The sequence below is a fragment of the Vicia villosa genome, unplaced genomic scaffold (genome assembly GCF_029867415.1).
Source record: "Vicia villosa cultivar HV-30 ecotype Madison, WI unplaced genomic scaffold, Vvil1.0 ctg.000244F_1_1_5, whole genome shotgun sequence".
NCBI lineage: Eukaryota > Viridiplantae > Streptophyta > Magnoliopsida > Fabales > Fabaceae > Vicia > Vicia villosa.
Window position 1 is genome coordinate 54,445 of NW_026705098.1, and position 16,174 is coordinate 70,618.

The 16,174-nt window shown below is 31.6% G+C and overlaps 2 protein-coding genes across 2 annotated transcripts; one reads left to right on the forward strand and one right to left on the reverse strand.

The window, feature by feature from the left end:
• Positions 1–3,939: 3,939 nt before the first annotated feature.
• Positions 3,940–5,401, reverse strand: LOC131625851 (1-aminocyclopropane-1-carboxylate oxidase homolog 1-like). Its single transcript, XM_058896682.1, has 3 exons — positions 4,790–5,401; positions 4,396–4,717; positions 3,940–4,297 (listed from the first exon to the last, which is right to left on the reverse strand). Exons 1-3 carry the CDS (start codon positions 5,290–5,292, stop codon positions 4,046–4,048), a joined length of 1,077 nt encoding a protein of 358 aa, XP_058752665.1. The 5' UTR covers positions 5,293–5,401; the 3' UTR covers positions 3,940–4,045.
• An 8,920-nt stretch (positions 5,402–14,321) lies between these two features.
• On the forward strand, positions 14,322–15,837 carry LOC131625852 (1-aminocyclopropane-1-carboxylate oxidase homolog 1-like). The gene is made up of 3 exons (XM_058896683.1): positions 14,322–14,909; positions 14,984–15,305; positions 15,403–15,837. The coding sequence occupies exons 1-3, from the start codon at positions 14,407–14,409 to the stop codon at positions 15,652–15,654; spliced, it is 1,077 nt and encodes a 358-aa protein (XP_058752666.1). The 5' UTR covers positions 14,322–14,406; the 3' UTR covers positions 15,655–15,837.
• The last annotated feature ends 337 nt before the right edge of the window (positions 15,838–16,174 follow it).

A 16,174-nucleotide genomic window follows, 5' to 3' on the forward strand; every position in this document is an offset into this window, starting at 1 on the left:
AAAGTCGAGTTTTTCTTCAAAAAAACGAAAAATCGTGTTTTTTTTGGAAAAACCTTAAAGTTGAATTTTTTCTGAAATAAAATTGAGTTTTTTTTCAGAAAAACGAAAAAAGTCGAGTTTTTTTCGAAAAACCAAAAAGTCGAGTTTTTCTTCAAAAAAATGAAAAATCGTGTTTTTTCGGAAAAACCTAAAAGTTGAATTTTTCTGAAATAAAATCGAGTTTTTTTTCAGAAAAACGAAAAAAGTCGAGTTTTTTCGGAAAAACAAAAAAGTTAGGTTTTTTTGGAAAAACGAAAAAATTGATTTTTTTTTTTCGGAAAAACCTAAAAGTCGAGTTTTTACCAAAAAGCGAAAAGTTGAGTTTTTTTGGAAAAACAAAAAAAAATCGAGTTTTTCAGAAAAACGGAAATTCGGGTTTATTTTGGAAAAACAAAAGGTCGATTTTTTTTCGGAAAAAGGAAAAATCGAGTTTTTTCGGAAAAACCTAAAAAGTCAAGTTTTTACCAAAAAACGAAAAAATTGAGGTATTTCGAAAAAAACGGAAAAAGTTGAGTGTTTTCGAAAGACGAAAAGTCGAGTTTTTTGGAAAAACAAAAGGTCGGATTTTTTTTGGAAAAACGAAAAAGTCGAGTTTTTTTCGGAAAAAGGAAAAATCGAGTTTTTGTCGGAAAAACATAAAATCAAGTTTATTAATCCTTTTTGGTTTTTGTTGATAGGAAAAAACAGTTTAATTGGGTAAATCGAGACAATCAAATAATTTGTACGTGTCTATTTTCTCTCTCTTCTAACGGAACAAATTATAACAATGAGACCACTTTGTCTCTTCTAAGAGAGCAAAGAAAGTGTGTACAGAATAAGAGAACGATCAAACCGTTCGACCACTTTCTCTCCTTTAACAACAAACAATGCGTGTGCTTTCCCGCCACAAATGTGAAACATTACTAATATAAATAGATAGACGATTATAGTGTGAACAGTGCCAAGAAAGATGAAGCGACCAAGTTCTCCTTCTCCATCACGTAGGGAAATAAAAAAAGCTAAAGCAGCGTCTTCTTCCACTGATAATAACAATGATGATGTTGAACTTTCTCTTGACAGTGAAGCAACTAAAGCTCCGACAACTGCACATCCAGTTGCTACTCCAATGCTTACTCAGCCTACTGCAATTGAAGATCCCACAATGAGTTCTGTTGTTCCGTCGGTTCCTCCTGTGCTTGTAGATCCCGCCGCCTTGAATCAACCTCCGCCAGTCGTTCAACCCGCTGTGGTGTATGATATCAACGTTAATATTATTGAGGTTATAGCGAGAGGTGGCAATTGGATCCCTTAAGCTAAAATCCATCCACCAAAAAATCCATCCACCACATAAAAAACTAAGCTAATGGATGGATTAAATCCATCCTACACATTTTAATAATTCAACGGATTATTTTTATTAATTTTTTTTTTTAGAAAAACGAAAAATCGAGTTTTTTCAAAAAAACCTAAAAGTCGAGTTTTTTTTCCAGAAAAACAAAAAAAATGGAGTTTTTTTAGAAAAACCTAAAAGTCGAGTTTTTCTTCAAAAAAACGAAAAATCGTGTTTTTTTTTGGAAAAACCTAAAAGTTGAATTTTTTTCTGAAATAAAATCGAGTTTTTTTTCAGAAAAACGAAAAAAGTCGAGTTTTTCTTCAAAAAAACGAAAAATCGGGTTTTTTCGGAAAAACCTAAAAGTTGATTTTTTCTGAAATAAAATCGAGTTTTTTTTTCAGAAAAACGAAAAAAGTCGAGTTTTTTCGGAAAAACAAAAAAGTTAGGTTTTTTTGGAAAAACAAAAAAATTGAGTTTTTTTCTTCAGAAAAACCTAAAAGTCGAGTTTTTACCAAAAAGCAAAAAGTTGAGTTTTTTTGGAAAAACAAAAAAAATCGAGTTTTTTCAGAAAAACAGAAATTCGGGTTTATTTTGGAAAAACAAAAGGTCGGTTTTTTTTCGGGAAAACATAAAATAGAGTTTTTTTTGGAAAAACGAAAAATCAAGTTTTTTTCGGAAAAACCTAAAAGTCGATTTTTTCCCGAAAAACCTAAAAGTCGAGTTTTTACCAAAAAATGAAAAAATCGAGGTTTTTCGAAAAACGAAAAAAGTTGAGTTTTTTCGGAAAAACTAAAAAATCGATATTTTCGGAAAAACAAAAAGTCGGGTTTGTTTTCAGAAAAACAAAAAAGTCGAGTTTTTTTCCGGAAAAAGGAACAATCGAGTTTTTTTTCGGAAAAACAAAAATCGAGTTTTTTTTGGAAAAACAGAAAAATCGAGTGTTTTCTGAAAAACGAAAAAATTCGACTTTTCTTCAGAAAAATGAAAAAGTCGAGTTTTTTTTCCAGAAAAACGAAAAAAATCAATTTTTTCCTGAAAAACGAAAAAATCGAGTTTTTTCGAAAAAATGAAAAGTCGAGTATTTTTCTTCAGAAAAACGAAAAAATCGAGTTTTTTCGAAAAAATGAAAAGTCGAGTATTTTTCTTCAGAAAAACGAAAAAAATCGAGTTTTATTAGGAAAAAACAAAAATTCAAGTTTTTTCGGAAGAACGAAAAATCGATTTTCCAACAAACGAAAATTCAACTTTTTTCGGAAAAACGAAAATTCAAGTTTTTTCGAAAGAAAGAAAAATTATTTTAGAATATTTAATTTTTTTTATAAAATTAAAAAAAATAAAATTTTTTTAATTATATTTTGGATGGATGGATATCCATTAGAAATATGTTAATGGATGGATTGGATGAATTTTATTCTTTAATGGATGTATTGGATTGAATTTTTATTAAGAGAGTTTAGTGGATTGTAATGGATTAATGGATTGATTTGGTCCATCCATTAACCATCCAATCCATATCCATCCAATCCATCCATTTTGCCACCCTTAGAATTATATCAAGAAGCTGGATGTTAGACATGCTTTGAAGCAGGATTTTGTAATTTTGGAAATCAGAATTCTAATGTAATTATGCTTGGTTCAATGCTGAATTTAGACATGATTTGAAGCGCAATTTTGTAACTTTGGAAACTAAAATTCTGCATGTTCTTATGTTTAGTTAAATTCTGTATTTAGACATGATTTTAAGCATGATTTTAAAAGTTTGACAGTATAATTTTAAAAGTTTGACAGTATGATTTTAAGCATAATTATTAGTATATGTACATTTTGATGGTATGTGTACATGGTGTGCTTTTGTCTAAACATAATTATAGTGATGTTCTTTCAATATGCTGGAATCTGGAATAATGTATGATCTGCAAAAAGATGGACTGGTATGCTTTGATTGTGTAAGAACTTGTACAATATAAAAGACTGCAACATTTCAATTAGTTGAATTTGTTAACATGGAAATATTAGTAGAGCCTTTGATTGAATGATTCTGTATTATTATTAATCATATTGTAATTGGATTGTCCATCTTACGGTGAAAAGCAACTAAAAGTCACTCTAACGTTCCCGCGCGAACGTTAGAGAATCCGTTCCCACTTTTCACTGGTATTCCATCCAGTTTTAATCCCAACCACTAAAAGCAATCCATCTAATTTTTTTATGTTTCAAAATTCCATTTTTAAGGGTCAGGTTAGCACTTGAGGGATTCTCACGGGAGAGAATTCACTCCCCACAACCCATTTGATTCCACTCTGCTTAGAAAGTGATAACACAAAGCTGAATACTGTACTTGATTTCACTCTGCATAGAAAGTAATAAACCACAAACTGAAAACTTACTTTTCATAACTTCCTCAAGTAAAAGTTGAACCAACTTATACCTAATATTATACCAAACATGCCATTGTTCTTCCAAATTCTATTATATAACAATGACAAATAAAAAATATATTGCAAAACAGTGTGATAAAAACAAGGCCAGTTGAACAATAAAACATAATGTAACTGAAGCATGGTAATGTTTCAACATAGTGTAGAAACTACTATAAATAACTACAAATATCCATTAAAACTTTCAGAACTTGAGCAATCATATATTGAAAATATAAAGTCACATGCATAACCAATTTCACTAGCCTCATGCTAGTTAAATCCTGTAACGCAGCAGAGGAGAAGTACCAGTGGTGCATTTTGTTGTAAAGTGAACTACAAATTCTGAAATTGAAGTTTCTCTATATTTTGCAGGATTCTCTTCAGATATTAGTTCCTTGATGGGACCAAACTTTCTTGTAGATTCATGATAAATTGTGCCAAAAAAACTTGCAATAGACACTCTTGGTGCTCCAAGATTTGCCACTACTCTGTGATGAACACTCTTGAATTTATCATTCGTGACAAGCTGAGATAAAAAAAAAAAAATCTAATTAGCCACAAAATAGACGAGAAGATCAAAACCAAATAATTATCTGTTCTCGAAGAAGAAAGACAACAACATGCCTGTATTAAATCACCCATGTTAATGATAAGAGCATCGGGTACAGGAGGCACATCAATCCACATATCCTTATGAAGAATTTGAAGGCCACCAACATGATCTTGAAGAAGCACGGTCAAGAAAACAACATCAGCATGTTTTACCGCTCCCAAAGTTAATTCAGGTTCAGGACATGCCGGATAGTAATGACCGAAAGCATATAAACCGTCCGCACAGCCATAATCTCTTAAATAGCTCGGATTCAAACCAAGAGCTTCTGATAGTAACTCAAACAATACATTCCCCAATTTCTTCACTTGGTTCAAGTATTTCAACAATATGTCCCTACAAACAAATAAAATAAGCATGTTTATGGTTTTGATTAACAGAAGATTAACATTAATTAAGGAAGATTACCTGCATACAATTGGCAGATCTTCTGGTTTAGGAGGAACCGGAGCCATATTGCAAAGGAAAGTATCTTTCCAAGTAGCTGCAACTGCTTTGTATAGTTTAATATTACTATAATACATGAATGGTTTTGGTTCACGAGTATAAAACTCCTTCTTCACTTCATTATCCTGTTCAAAAAAATTTAACACTCCATCTTTCATTTGATTCAAAATACTCACAGGGATGCCATGATTTACAATCTGAAAAAATCCAAATGTCTCTGATGCATCTCTAATACTTTCAACAACGCTTTTGCGTGCACATGGATCTTGGTGAATGTTAGCTAGATCTATCACAGGAATAGCATAGTTTTTTGTATCTTCTGACTGTGATGCGATTTTGGTGTTATCATGTGGATGATGGAAGATACGAGGGACCTTGGTGATGCCTGCATCAACAAGTCCTTTGACACCAAGTTTTGTTTCATCAAAAGCTTTTAGTTCTTTTTCTCTTTCGAAATCTTCCATGACTTTCTCTCTCTTTTTTCTTGTAATGTTCTAGTGAGTAGTGACCATATAATTTCCTTCTTTGAAATCCAAAAGCAAAACACAGACTTACATTGCAATTAAAAAAAATACGAAGTGAAGAGGTACAGTTTAATAGGATTTCCTTTTTTTTTTTATTACAAACTTTGGTGCGAGGTTCACGTGGAATCATGAAATTAGTAAAAAAAAAAAAACCTCTGTAGTCAAAGCCATGTGTAGCTTATTTTCTTTTAAAAAACACACACAAGTGACACAACAATGCAAGATGCAACACTAGGCAGGGCGAGGAAGACTTATTTGTTAATAACACATTATTTTGGTGACAATTATAATTTTCGATGACAAATTATAGCGTGGAACCACTAAATCCTCCATATATACGGAATGTCTTAATTCTGTCTTAATAATTTACGGGGTTATGGACATAACTTTGCCGAGGTCAAAAACTCTCACAAACTAAAAATATTCAAACCAAGCATTTGAGTTTCAATGATAAAAGAGTTCTTGTTAAGGACAATTTTTAGAATATCGGGTTCAGTTCTTAGTTGGGAATAATATTTGGCCAGTATCCATATCTTTCGGCACAAACTTTGGATTACTAGGATCCATTTTTTCTTGAAACCAGAGTGTAAAACCCAAAAATAAAAAATAAAAATCAAAGAACAAAAACTTCTTGAAAAGATGTTCATTGCAACTATTTTGTCAAGAGCGAAAACCCTTACGACAGTTACCAAGAATACAACTCCTCGCAAACTCCAACACAATATACACTTCTCAACCAGCATGATAATAAAGTGTAGGCTATGTTATGTGATGTATTTTATAAGAGGTAAAACACCTGGCAACACTATGAAGGGACAAAAGCTCTGACAAACATTTCACGTCTTGTTATTAAAAAATTATTTAATATAGTTATATTATTATTATTATAAACTAGGGATACGACTCCCCTTGACTGCTTTTGAAAAGGGGGTGTAGGATTATCTTCGCATTCCTCCATCACAACTTCATCCTTGTAATTGGATCTTCGTGAGAGTTTTTCAATACTGGTATGAATATAGGGGGGTACATGGATTCAACTTCCCTAAATCTCTACTTTCATCTCTTTAAAGTTAACTCCCTTTTCAGAGCCATGGTTGTGACTTATTTCTCTTCGCTGAATGAGAAACGAGGTCTTCAATGTTTACATAGACAGTTGAAATATTTCAAGGAGCATTATTTCCTGATTTCCCACTTTATCCTCTTGCTCATTTTGAGTTCTGCTTTGTTTCTTCTCCTTCTTTGACCCGAGTAGTATGTTCTAAACGGAAAAGGCGATTTGGTCTTCATATCACTTCTCCTAGAGAGTTAAAGATTATTTTATCCCATACGAAGCCATCGGTGTTGCGGAAAATGCTATGAAGTAAATATTACTTTCCTTTTATGACTTGGAAATACATTACCGGGACATCACTAAGGCATAGTCTGCGGATGAGAGGAGAATTTTTTTTGGTATGGCTTCTTCCCTTCTTTTACTGGTAGTCTCCACCCTCGCTTATTCCCTTTCTAACTAATTATCTTAATCTTTTTACAGATGACCTCAAAAGGAAACTCACCGGCTAGCTACATCACTCCTGCATTGAATGTCGGGGCTCCGTTAGCTGCATCAGCGTCTTTGGAGATCACTAAGAGTAAGAAAAACCATGATTGTCCTGCTAATAAGGACCAGGGCAAAGCAATCATTCGTGGAAGTCCTGCAAAGAAGAAAAAGTCAAAACAACTTGGTCCTACTCTGAGTATCTGTTTGGGGGATACTCTAGTTCCTTTTGTGGAATCTTGTTTTATAAGTTAAGTCTTTAGAACATGCTTTTGATGATGACAACTAAAATATGAACATGTTTGTGATATTTATAAAGTCTTTAATAACAATAATTAAAGTCAAGTGCAAAGCGGTTAAATATGCAGATAAACTCAACACAACTTGATAAGTTGGATTAAATGATGATGACACCTAAATGGAATATAAATTAAGCCTCATCTCAAGTAAAGATCAATCAAGTGTCTACAAGATTGAGATATCTGAAAAAGTCTTGAAGTATGTGAAAGGCTACCTGAATGCATCTGAGTGAAAATATTGTAAATGCATTAGGGATTTCTTATAAAGTATGCGGCTAATCACTCACACACACCAAAACAATTTTTAAACAAATTTTTCTAAATAAAATATTTTCAAATATGTTTTGAAGTCTTGCCAAATGAGTTGGGAGCTGTAAAAAATAACTCTGGGCAAAATTTCGCCTCTGACAATCAGTTGGCACCTTATCTTAATCGACTGGGAGAGTTCAAAAATGTGCCCTAAGCGATTAGAAAAACATCTTAATGATGGGTAATGGCTAGATATATTTCTTTACCTTTTTTAACTCAGCAATCAATTTTTAGGCAACCAACCGATTGGTGCATATTTCCAATCAATTGACAAATCATAAAAAGCCTTAAAGATTATTCATTTTTTTGTAAAAACCTCTAGCCTATAAATAGAGATCCCTTTCCACATATTTTTTCATCCTCAATATCTCTCTAAAATATTTCTTTTACTTTCTTTGACTAAAGTCTAGTTGTAGTGTTTTCTAAACATACCACCACTTTTTGAAAGTAGTAGATTTAATATACGAAAAGCTAGGTTTAGAATTTTATTCAAAGTATAAATCATGAATTATGAGAAACTATAATCAATGTTCCAGTTATCCCTACTTTTAAAGTAAATAGAAAAGTAAAAGATAAACCCGATTCCCTTTGGACCAAAGAGGAAAAGAGAAAATTTGAAATAAATTTCAAAACTAAGAGTTTTATTACAATGTCTCTAGATGATAGTAAATTTTTTGATGTTTATCATCGCAAAACCGCCAAAGAAATGTGAGATACTCTTGAAATTATATATGGAGTTTATCCAAGTATCATTCAAAAGCGAATGAACACACGAGGCGAAGAATATGAAGATACCACCTTTAATTGATTTTCAAAGTTTAGAAACATTAAAAATTATATTGGAACATTTGTCACTAACCAGTGTCTAAAATTTAAGAATTGGAAGTTTAATCCAATCCTTAAATCAAAAGATACCAGTCTTCATGAATTTTAGGAAAGATCAAAAAAGAAGAAAATCATAAAGAAATCGAACAAACTAGTTCAATTTCTCAAAGATGAATAAACAAAAAACGAATAATCATCAACTTCATCATACTCCTTTCAACCAACTCTAGTGGAATCCTTCGAAAGAACATACTTAGTAGTTGAACAATCTTTGGAAGATTCAACATCAAACGAATGGATTTCATATTTAAGAAATTGTGAAGAAGAAGTATCTTCAAGTGAAATATTCGAAAGGAGAGGAGAGACATCAACCTCGGGGAGAAACCTAAAAGAACCTTCTTCCAACGAAGAAGATGAGTTTTCTTAAAGGCATCATACGAGGTAGATATTTGTTCATGTAAGTAAACCACCTTACAAACAATTGTTTAGAATGAGTGCTCAGTTAGTTAAAGAGAATGCTAAACCGAGAGAACACAACTTAGGTCTTCCAGAGTCTTTAAGATCAGTTGAAGAAATAAATAAATCATTCAAGATAGCAATAACTAAAATTAGAAACTCAAGAGAAACTTATGAGACTTGTATCTCCCTAAGAAAGGAAGCAAATGATCTGCATGAAACCCTAGGTGAGTTTTATCCAAGGGATAGAAAAGTTTGACTTGATCTTATCAAGTCAAAAGCCTTCCTTAAACAAAAATGAACTAGGATTTAAAAAAGGCAAAAAAACCTAGTAAAAGTATATATATATATATATATATATATATATATATATATATATATATATATATATATATATATATATATATATATATATATATATATATATATATATAAAAGGACTGTCCAGTTTATAAATGAAAACATTATAAAAGGATTGTCCATTTAGAGCCTTTTTGCTTTGATAAATTGAAAAGATCAAAAGGCAACAACCTTACATCTTTTGGAACTAATGCACTTGTGCCCAAGAAGATGTGGATATCTAAGATGAAACCTTAGTATATTTTACAGGTATGCTTTGCAGCTTAATGTCTTAGCTAATATTAAATGAAGATGTGCAAAACAAAGATAATATACTTTCAAGTTTATAGTGATTTAAAGCCTTTGATCCAAGAATGTACGACGGTCAAAGCAAATATTGTTGATTTTCTAATTTAGTTGTATTTTGTGTTAAATACAGGGACTATTACCAACACTTGATGAATTGCTCCCCGAAGTGGACCAAAGATTATGTATCTGCTAATTACATTATGTGGCCAAATAGTGAATTCTGGTTTAAAAATTCATTCTAGTTTAATGGTGATTTAGTTCCGTAGTATTTTTAATTGATTTTAGTTTAATCCTTTAACTTTTTATTATGTGAAATTTCAGGGCATTTATTCAACAACTTCAGGAAGAAGTATCCATACATTAAGCTGAAAGAACTGATATGAGAGGCTGCTACTGCTAGTTATGTTAATGCATGGAAAAAGGCCATGCTTAAAAGCAATGAAGTGAATTAGGAGGTATGCAAGCACATGATAACGGCTCCGCCAAGGTTTTGGTAAAATCAAGAAAGTAATGAGGATACATTCAATGCATTGTTATGAATTTTTCTTACAAGCGTGCAGGTGAATGCGATTATGAGGTTAGACATATCTCATATAATGCATAAAAATATACTATGAGTTTGTCTAAAAAAGAATTCTCTTGTAAGATATGGACAGTGACAGGGTTACCATGTTGTCATGTAATATCATGCATGAAGGATTGACACTTGGAAATTGACAAATTCATGCCTTAATGCAATAAAAGAGATTACCATGAGGCTTGATATGCTCTAATTATATATCCAGTGAATGGGAAAACTCTGTGGTCTAAAACAGAGTATGTTGATTTACAACCACCTCCAATCAAAAGAAAACCTGAAAGGCCAAAGAAGAAAAGGAACAAGGATGTTGCATAGATTATGAAAGATGAGACACAACTGAAGCGGTCAAAATGTGGAATCAAATGCAGTAGGTGCCAGCAGATTGGACACAATAAAGTGTTAAAACACTTTTGATAGGGTAAAGTATTTGTATTATCGTTTTCCACAGAGATTGGTGTGATATTACCGCCGTTCTACAATTATATTTGTTTTAAGCATAAGACTCATAAAAGGTTTTGGTTTTGGTTTTAGTAATGGAAAGCTAAAATCTCATAAAAAGTATCAAGTATCGGTAAAAGAGAGTTTTGGTTTTAAACGATTGGTAAAAGCATGCATGATTAAGATTCGATAATCTACTCCGTACGTATTTTCTTAATAAAGCATGTGAGCTCATAAATGATCAATATAATCACATTTCCTCTCAATATGTTTCATTTCTAAACCATATTGTGAGTTTCATCATTTTGATCCTTAGATGATCTCTCAACCTAACTATCAAAATGATAACATTCAAAACTTGATAATAGTGAATATCAACTCACAAAGCTATCTCTAAACTTTGTTTGTTGATAAATGAAAACCTAAGTCAAGACTTGAAACCTATTTCTCAATAACGATCCAAATCATAAATAAACATAAACACAAGGTTATTCACCATATATTAATCATCACTTGTTCACTTACAAAGTATTAAGAGAAATACATAACAAAAGCAAGATTATCTACCTCTAATCTTGACACAAAAAGATGTTTAGCCACCCATTTCCATGGTGACTTGATCAACAAGTAAATGGAGAAGATGATCAAGCATCAATGGTGATTTCTTGACTATCAATGCTTCGATTCTTAGATTTCTTACTTGCTACGGTGCTATATTTCGTTCTTGGGCTCCAAAGATATGTTAACCTCTTCAAAATGCAACAAGATCTCTATTTATAGAAGTGTCAAAAAAATAGAGTGCGTGTCGCGCCCTGAAGCGCGCTTCGCACACCTTCATTAAATTCTAAACCGCCCCAGAATGTGCGCCGCGCCCTCCTTCCCGCGCGCCGCACAGTCGAGACTGCCAGAACTCCTTGGAAACTCCCAGACCGCGGTACAAGCGTGCGTCGTGGGCCCTGAAGCATGCTGAAAAATTCTCTTTTCTTCTTGAAATTCTTTTCTACTCTTCATGCTCCAAGCTTCCAACCAAAAAGGCATAACCTACAATAAAATTACCGAAAAAGTAGATTACTATGAAATATAAACTCGATTAAATAAACTACAAATGTATTTATCAAAACAAAGGGGAAAAATACGAATATGCGATAAACGAAATCGAAAGGTACCAAAAACTATACTATGTATTAACACAATTTGACACCTAACATAAATCTACTTGCAAACTTTCTGTTACACAAGAAACAAGTGAGCTAACACCAAGTTAGGGACCAGGCCATTCAACACCAATTTAGGGACAAAGTCATCCAGGATCTAATAAACTAGCACCAATTCAGTGACCAAGTCAGTGACCAAGTCAGTGACTAAGTAAGCCAACATCAACTCAGCCTGAACCAACATCATTGTGATTTTATGTCACAATTTTACTATAGAGTATGTGATACTTTTTGTATTAGTGTTTGCGTACACTTTTTGTATTAGTGTCTGTGTACACAAACAATTATAACATTATGATTTCATGGAAGAATTTTGTGGCTTTATGGTTTCAATGCCAACATGGTTCAATGTAACAATATTCTTATTCAGATTATATTAATGCAATCAACTCTGTTTACTTCAATATTACTCTCATGATATTGTGTATGGTTTAGTTTTGTATCATATTTGGTCTGATAAATAACTTAATAGAGGGAGAATTCATTTAAAATTTAGTTAGACTATCGAACTTAACATGTCTGATAAATAACACATTTGGTCCCTTTATTTACTTTAAAGTTTAAATTTATTCTCTTATCTATTAAATTTAACATTTTGAGTCCCTTAACTAATAGTGTTTGTTTAAAAAAAAACTTATGTACTGTAATTTAGCTCAACACAGTAAGTAACACAAATTGTCAATGACTATATTAAACCATTTTTAGCAACTACTTAGTTATAGCAGAGTAAAGTATCAACGCAAATTATTTTGATCGACCAATTTCATGAAACCAACAAAGCTATAACATAGATTTCCTACATTCAACCCTAAACTAAAAATGTCAAACACCATTGACATTTTCAACATTACTCTTGTGTGGACAACCTCATGCTTCAACTTGAAAATTTTGTTCTTTTGTCTTTCAATCTTCAAATTCCTTTCATCAACAATTTCATCACACAACCGCTTGAAAAAATTACATCTCTTTTCCATTTAATTTTTGTAATTTCTACAACCCCAAATTTTTTCCAAACATTCACACTGTTCATATCTGTAAGTGTACGGAGAATACACCATTTTGGCAAAAATACTAACTCATCTTGTTTCTTCTGGGCATAGATCCAAATGTCCCACAACTTTGATTGTTTGAGGAGGTGCTAGAACTTTTTGACATTTTGAACATAAATTTTAAAGAAGAATGTTTATTGAAATGAGTGTTAAAGAAGACAAATGTTGAAGAACATGAATGGAAACCCTATAAACTTAAGAAACAAATGAAATTATGAGAATCAAGTTTAGAATATTGATATAACCAGTTTGATGAGTCAATATTTTAAGTTTTATCTTGCTGTCATGCTTCATCACCACAAGTTAACATTTTTTCTCAACATTTAACAAAAAGGATTAAGTTGGCTAACACAATTGTTTTTAAGGGACTAATAAGTAACGTTTATTAGATAAAGGATAAAAGCGAAATATGAAATTAAGTTAAAGAATTTTTGCACTAATTAAACCTTATTATTTATATTAAAACCCACTTTATGCCGAAAGAAGATTATTTAACTTTGGATTCTCTAATTTTTCCTTGCTTTTATGCGGGAAGAAGATCCTTTAACCTTGGACTCTCTAACTTTTCCTAACTTTAGGCAATTTTCATGAATGAAAAGTGAGAGAGATAAAAAAGCGGAGAAAAACAAGATAAGAGAGACTGCATTTTTAGAGAGAGATCGAGAAAAAGGCAAAGTGCAGTTCCCACACTAAAGTCATAAAATATTCTTCCCTTTATGTGAATTAGTTTTTAATGCGGAAAAATCTCTCTTACGAAACTACTACCTAACTTAATTTATAAGTAGTTTAGACAATTTGAAACAAATTAAAAAGTATACTTAATTTTATATGAGAAATAAAAATTATGTATTGTTTTATAATATCATTTTTCATTAATTATATAAGAATGAAAAATTAAAAGAATTAAAAGAAAAACTATTAAGTGATATATTAAAAAAAATAAATGACTAATGTTGCATTAAAATGGTAAGATGATTTATAATATAAAATAATTTTTTTAAACAACTTATTATTTAGGATGGATTAATATTTTTATTTGGTTGAACTTGTTTTCTTTGAGCTAATGGGAAGGGCAGGACATTCTAATTATTGTACTTAAGAGTAGAGCTGTGGGAGATTCCAATTGTCGTACTAAAATAGTGAAACTTTCGGACAATTCAATTACTGTATTGTCCTTTTTATTTGTTGAAAATTATTGTTCTTTGCTTTAATAGATGAGTTAAATTGTATTTTGAGACATTAATCTTATTATTTTGCAAGAATTTTTTTAAAATAAATTTTTTATTATGAGACAGAGAAAATTTTATAAGTATTTCAATAAATATTATTTGAATTTTTGAATTTTCACTAATTTTCACTTTACACTGTTATTTAATTGTTATTTAATAGGAGTCTATCAATCAACCATGTCATATGATTTACATTAAAAAAACGGTATAATTTAGCATAATACATGATGGCAATTGATTGAGAGTGTAAAATGATGTCCTTTTTTCTCTAATAAAAAAAGAGTTTTCAAAAACATTTTAAAATGATATATAGTCTCTAGTTTAATAATTGTTGCGGTGTTCTTTTGTCCCTTTTCACTTCATATCTATTTATACAACTTCTTTGCATTGTCGTGTGAAAGTTTCATAAGAATATTGAAAAGGAAATTACAGAGTCACTTGTATTAGATAGAACTGAAAAAGAAGAGAAAACCATGGCGGATTCAGAAAGAGAAAAAGAACTAAAAGCCTTTGATGAAACAAAACTTGGTGTTAAAGGACTTGTTGATGCAGGTATCACCAAAGTCCCTCGTATCTTCTATCAACCACCTGATAACACCAAAATTGCATCAGAGTCAGAAGATACAAAAAACTATGCTATTCCTGTGATAGATCTTGCTAACATTCACCAAGATCCATGCGCTCGCAAAAGAGTTGTTGAAAGTGTTAGACATTCATCAGAGAAATTTGGATTTTTTCAGATTGTAAATCATGGCATCCCTGTGAGTATTTTGAATCAAATGAAAGATGGAGTGTTAAGTTTTTTTGAACAAGATAATGAAGTGAAGAAGGAGTTTTATACTCGTGAACCAAAACCTTTCATGTATTATAGTAACATTAAACTATATACAACAACTCCAGCTACTTGGAAAGATTCTTTCCTTTGCAACATGGCTCCTGTTCCTCCTAAACCTGAAGTTCTGCCAATTGTATGCAGGTAAGTAATCTTCGCTAATTAATGTTAATCTTCTGTTAATTAAACCATAAATATGTTTGTTTATTTGTTTGTAGGGACATATTGTTGAAATACTTTGACCAAGTGAAGAAACTGGGGAATATACTGTTTGAGTTACTATCAGAAGCTCTTGGTTTGAATCCGAGCTATTTAAGAGATTATGGTTGCGCTGACGGCTTATATGCTTTCGGCCATTACTATCCGGCTTGCCCTGAACCGGAATTAACTTTGGGAGCGGTAAAACATGCTGATGTTGTTTTCATGACCGTGCTTCTACAAGATCATGTTGGTGGCCTCCAAATTCTTCATAAGGACATGTGGATTGATGTTCCTCCGGTAGACGAAGCTCTTATCGTTAACATTGGTGATTTTATACAGGTATGTTTTTGTCTTTCTTCGAGAACAGATAATTATTTGGTTTTGATCTTCTCATCTATTTTGGGGCTAATTAGAATATATATTTTTTTTATCTCAGCTTATCACGAATGATAAATTCAAGAGTGTTTATCACAGAGTAGTGGCAAATCTTGGAGCACCAAGAGTGTCTATTGCAAGTTTTTTTGGCACAATTTATCATGAATCTACAAGAAAGTTTGGTCCCATTAAGGAACTATTATCTGAAGAGAATCCTGCAAAATATAGAGAAACTTCAATTTCAGAATTTGTAGTTCGCTACACAAACAAAAGCGCTGATGGTACTTCTCCACTGATGCATTACAGGATTTGACGAGCAAGTTGCTAGTGAAATAATTGGCTATGTGTTTTATATTTTCTCAATATTCTGAAACTTTGACTGGATTTGGATTGAGTTATTTAACTAGGTGTTAGTGTATTTGTAGTTACTTATAATAGTTTCTACTTTCTACACTATGTTGAAACATTACCAATTTACCATGCTTCAGTTACTTCATATTTTATTGTTGAACTTGCCTTATTTTTATCACATTGTTTTGTAGTTTAATATATATTTCTTTTCTCATTGTTATATAATGGAATTAGGATAAATTAAATGTGATAACCTCTGCTTCATCATAAAAACATGATAATCTCAGTTCTTGCTTCAGATGGGATTTGGAAGACTAGTCTTTTCTCTGTGTCTGAGACTGTAATTCTTCTAGAAACCTTGACTTAATCTTAGATTATTTCATACATACTTTTTTTAATTCAGGATACTAATGTTTGGCTTAGAAATAGAAGCTCTAACAAGTGATATGTGCAACAAAATCCGGTGATTTATAGAAACACAA